A 5,000-nucleotide genomic window follows, 5' to 3' on the forward strand; every position below is an offset into this window, starting at 1 on the left:
TCATGCTGTTGTTGGGTGTTTGTATGATAGTCATGCTGTATGTTGAATTTGGTGTATGTATGATAGTCATGCTTTATATTGTGTTGGGTGTTTGTATGATAGTCATGCTGTATGGTTTGTTGGGTGTTTATATGATAGTTATGCTGTAGTTGGGTGTTTATATGATAGTTATGCTGTTGTTGGATGTTTATATAATAGTCATGCTGTAGTTGGGTGTTTGTATGATAGTCATGCTGTATGGTTTGTTGGGTGTTTATATGATAGTTATGCTGTAGTTGGATGTTTATATGATAGTTATGCTGTAGTTGGGTGTTTGTACGATAGTCATGCTGTTGTTATGGTGATTGTATGATAGCCATGCTGTTGTTATGGTGATTGTATGGCAGTCGTGCTGTTGTCATGGTGATTGTATGGTAGTCATGCTGTTATTTTGTTTGGTCTGTTTTGGCTGGCCGCGGGGGCGTGGCTCTTTCCTGCCGATGATGTATGCAGACCGAGAGGCGGGGCCGGTGAGTACCGCTCGCCGTTTTTTTTCTCTACCCAATCAGCACTGAGCAGGGGCGGGGTCAGTTCCGCTTCAGAACTTCAACTGAAATTCTACCCGTGAGTTTGAAAACGGGCCGTTTTGTTCTATAGGGACTTGATAGGGAGATGAATGAACTGAATTGAATTGTCGGAGCTGAAATGGAACTGGCTTCCCGCCCTGACATTAAGCTCTGTGCTGAAATGGGGGCGCTCTACCTGATATCGCCTTCCCGTCTTTACCTCCTGCACTTCTAAAAAAGCTCAACCTTTTATTCGTCATCACTGCCTTTTCAGAAGCTTCCTATTTTTGGAGGTGAAGTTTGCCTCTCCTGTCCATGACTCTGCACTTCTCTGTTTTTTCTTTCTTCCCCCCCCCACCCCACCTCCTTTTTTTCTTTTCTTATGTCTGTCGTTCCTCTCCTCCTCCTCCTCCTCCTCCTCCTCTCAGAGCTCGCTGTCAAACGGGGAGAAGGGCCGTTCGTCAGACTACCTGAGCAACGGGAAGAAGAGGAAAGCGGACGAGAAGGAGTTCATGACGGACTACGTAAGAGGCCCTATCGGATAGTGGGGGGGGGGGGGGCGGGGAGGCGGGGTGGTATTGGACGATGCTTTCTGAAGGCGGGACTCTCTCTCAAGCTCTGTCTTTCTCTCTCTATTTCAGGGCAGCGACGCCGACAAGAGCGATGACAACCTGGTCGTGGACGAGGTTCGTGTTTGTTTTGTGTGTCGTCGTGACTGTGACTCACACGCGTACTCGTGTGTGTGCGTGTGCGTGCGTGCGTGCGTATGCCTGTACGTCACTGACCGTGAACGCAGTCATGCTGCTTTCACAATACTTTGAAATAGAATTGTCATAATAATAATAATTATTACTACTAATAATCATCATCATCATAGTGATAACCATACAAATAATAATAATAATAATAATAATCAACAGCATCATCATCGATAACTATAACAATAATAATAATTATTATAATAATCATCGTAATCATATGAATCAGCTCTATGAAGTGCTTTTCATTTACGCAGATTAATGTTCAGACTATAAGCGGAACAGATAAATCTCTGAAACATTCTGAGATCACAGACGTGAGGCAGGTTTCAGAAGGTTCTTCGCCGTGGCCCTGACATGCAGCCTGTTCCTATTTTTGCCTGGATTAAAGTCTCCGTTTATGCTGCAGAATAAGCTTTCTTCTCCCAGTCACTCCTATGTCACACACCCCCCCCCCCCCCCCCCTTCCTTACCAGACGTCTGGGAAAGCTGGGAAATGGCTGCAGTGCATGCTGGGATACTGTGGAGCCAGCGGGGTTTTCCACAGGTTTGAGCAGGGGGGAGTGGGTGGATGTGAATCATACTCCAGGCCCTTAACAGAACTGGCCCTGTGAGCAGGTGCCAGGATGTGGTCACAGAGGAGGACCGATGTTAAATATCGCGCCCCGTCTACGTTTTGAGACGAAGCGCTCGGGCGGTTCTTCAGCCGTGTGAAGGGCGGAGCACGTTGTCGGGGGAGACGGACGCCGGCCCTGTTTTTAACGCCAGGCCGGCGCGACACGCCGGCTGAGTTGGAATCGCCGTTTCCCCTGTGAAGCGTGGTGGCGTAGGAATCGTGCGATGGGCCAGCCTTTACCGTGCGAAGGAGAATCCTAGAGTAAAATCTCGGCCAATCCTGACAGACCTGGTAGAGAACGTCTCATAAGAAATTCTTCGCAGGTTTTTGCTGGTATTCGGCCTCGCTAATAAACTGTGTCGAGTTTTTGTTCATGAGTTTTGAACATTTGGAACGAAAGAAGTTAAATCATATTGTTTAGGTTATTTGGAATAACAGTGCGTCGTTTCGTTTTACTGTGTGTGTGACTGGGGTACAGTAATGGTTTGGGGACTGGCCTTGTAGAGGTTGCAGGTTTTATTCCACAGTGTTAAAGCTGTAGTGTGAATATCTGGCGGTATAAATGGGTGGTGTGTAGTGAATATGGGGCCCTGCTGATGCCTGTACAGTAAAGCCTGATTTATACTTTTTATAAACCGAAAATTACGTATCCCTGACCAATGAATTTCGGTGTTCCATTTGGCTGTCCAATCAGCACTGTGCGACAAAGTATGAAGTTCTGCGACATGACAAAATTCTAGAGGTGCGCCACACCGAAAAAACCTGCAGTGTGACGCTTTTTTTTTCTCGTTGAAAATACGTCATTTGTGTCATGTGACAGAGGGGAGAGCGAGCAGGACCCTGAGCTCTGTGTGTCCCCCCCCAGGACCCGTCCTCGCCCCGCAGCGTGCAGTCCTACTCCTCCCGGGAGAACGGGCTGGACAAGATGCCCCCCTCCCGAAAAGAGCCCCCGCCCCAGGCCAGCCCCGCCTCCCTGGCCTCCTCCAGCAGCGCCGCCTCCCCGTCCCGCGGCAAGGAGCCTCCTCAGGTACTCCTGCAGCACCTCCTCACACCTCCGTACTCACACACACACACACACTCACACATGTGCATGCATACTCACACACACACACACACTCACACATGTGCATGCATACTCACACACACACACACACTCACACATGTGCATGCATACTCACACACACACACACACTCACACATGTGCATGCATACTCACACACACACTCACACATGTGCATGCATACTCACACACACACACACACTCACACATGTGCATGCATACTCACACACACACACACACTCACACATGTGCATGCATACTCACACACACACTCACACATGTGCATGCATACTCACACACACACACACACTCACACATGTGCATGCATACTCACACACACACACACACTCACACATGTGCATGCATACTCACACACACACACACACACTCACACATGTGCATGCATACTCACACACACACACACACACTCACACATGTGCATGCATACTCACACACACACTCACACATGTGCATGCATACTCACACACACACACACACTCACACATGTGCATGCATACTCACACACACACACACACTCACACATGTGCATGCATACTCACACACACACACACACTCACACATGTGCATGCATACTCACACACACACTCACACATGTGCATGCATACTCACACACACACACACACTCACACATGTGCATGCATACTCACACACACACACACACTCACACATGTGCATGCATACTCACACACACACACACACTTAGCGTGTGTAGTGTATGGAACAGCGGCTTGTCAGAACCACACACATGATCACACTCAGCTTGTCAGAACCACACACACACGATCGTGTGTAGTGCAGGAACAGTGCGGGCCTTGATGTCAGACACCCCAGCACACGCAACGGCACACGGCACACGCGTGTAGAATGTGCGCACACAGAGAGAGCGGAGGAGCGCTCGATATGACTGCTCACTCTCAGCGGGGGGGGGGGGGGGGGGGGGGGCGGGGACATCAAACACATCTATCGTATTGTACTTCCGACCCCTTTTCACAGGGACTCTCAGATTTCTCTGCACACGCTCCTTTCAGTCCCTACACAGAACCCCCGGACGGCTCCTTCTGAACGTGGAATGTAAAACTCTAATGGGCTTAAAGTGCTGTTCTGAGAACGTGTACTCCGAGTGTGTCATCAGCTATCAGCTGTAGGCAAGACCGTCCCGAGCAAATGCACAGATCCCGCTCCCTAAATTCTTCCCTCCTTTCATTTTAACATCACAGTTCTTACTCTGATGTGTACGGGTAAGTAATCGTTCAGGCTAATGTTCATCCAGGATATTGACTGTCTGATGAAACCATGATCACAAACCTCCCTGCTTATACATGTAACTGTTTTTAACTGATTTTTTTTAATCTGTGTTTTGTTTGTATTTTATTGTTTTTATTATGTTTCATTGCTGCACAATGTAATCTCGGTGTCATTGAAAATGAGGGCCCGCCCTCAATGTATTCCCGAGAATTAAATGAAGGTTGAATAAATGAATGAATTGAATGATGAAAGAACGGAATTTTATTCTCTCAGGGTGAGAAGTCCAGCACGCCCGTCCTGAAGCCGGGGACCCCCATGCCCCCGGAGTCGTCCACCCCCGGCCCCAGCGTGCCCCCACAGTTCCGGGCCGTCCCAGGGAAGGCCGGTGTCGATGCCCTTGGTGAGAGACGTTCACCTGTCCTGGGGGGCTGCCCCCCCCCCCCAGCCTTCCACTACAGTTTGGTTGCTGCATTCAGGCCAGCATAAATTAATTGTTTGAAATAGTTTGTCCCTTGAGGACAGCAGTAAAATTCCTGCAGATCTTTTGACAAGTTTATTAAGACATGCACATATTTTTCTTGCAATAGTCAGGACAGAAGTTCTTGTAATATCACTGCATTTTGGTTTTTTGTAATTTTTTCCATCATAATGGCATGTGTTTTTTGTATCTTGCTAAATTTCTCAAGCGTTTTATAGAGTTGAAATATTTTAAATGTATATTTGACGCGGGCCTGACCAGCGCAGAGTCGGGAATA

At 48.1% G+C, this 5,000-nt stretch overlaps 1 protein-coding gene across 1 annotated transcript in view; it reads left to right on the forward strand.

Moving 5' to 3' along the window:
* Positions 1 to 351: 351 nt before the first annotated feature.
* LOC118226597 (transducin-like enhancer protein 1) overlaps positions 352 to 5,000 on the forward strand; it is a 14,829-nt gene continuing 10,180 nt past the window's right edge. Inside the window, exons 1-5 of the mRNA XM_035416361.1 lie at positions 352 to 509; positions 974 to 1,069; positions 1,187 to 1,231; positions 2,785 to 2,946; positions 4,519 to 4,645. Of these exons, the coding sequence (XP_035272252.1) occupies positions 369 to 509; positions 974 to 1,069; positions 1,187 to 1,231; positions 2,785 to 2,946; positions 4,519 to 4,645 (571 nt within the window). The 5' untranslated portion in view covers positions 352 to 368. The remainder of the gene's footprint in view (positions 510 to 973; positions 1,070 to 1,186; positions 1,232 to 2,784; positions 2,947 to 4,518; positions 4,646 to 5,000) is intronic.

This window comes from Anguilla anguilla, chromosome 4 (genome assembly GCF_013347855.1).
Source record: "Anguilla anguilla isolate fAngAng1 chromosome 4, fAngAng1.pri, whole genome shotgun sequence".
Classification (NCBI taxonomy): domain Eukaryota; kingdom Metazoa; phylum Chordata; class Actinopteri; order Anguilliformes; family Anguillidae; genus Anguilla; species Anguilla anguilla.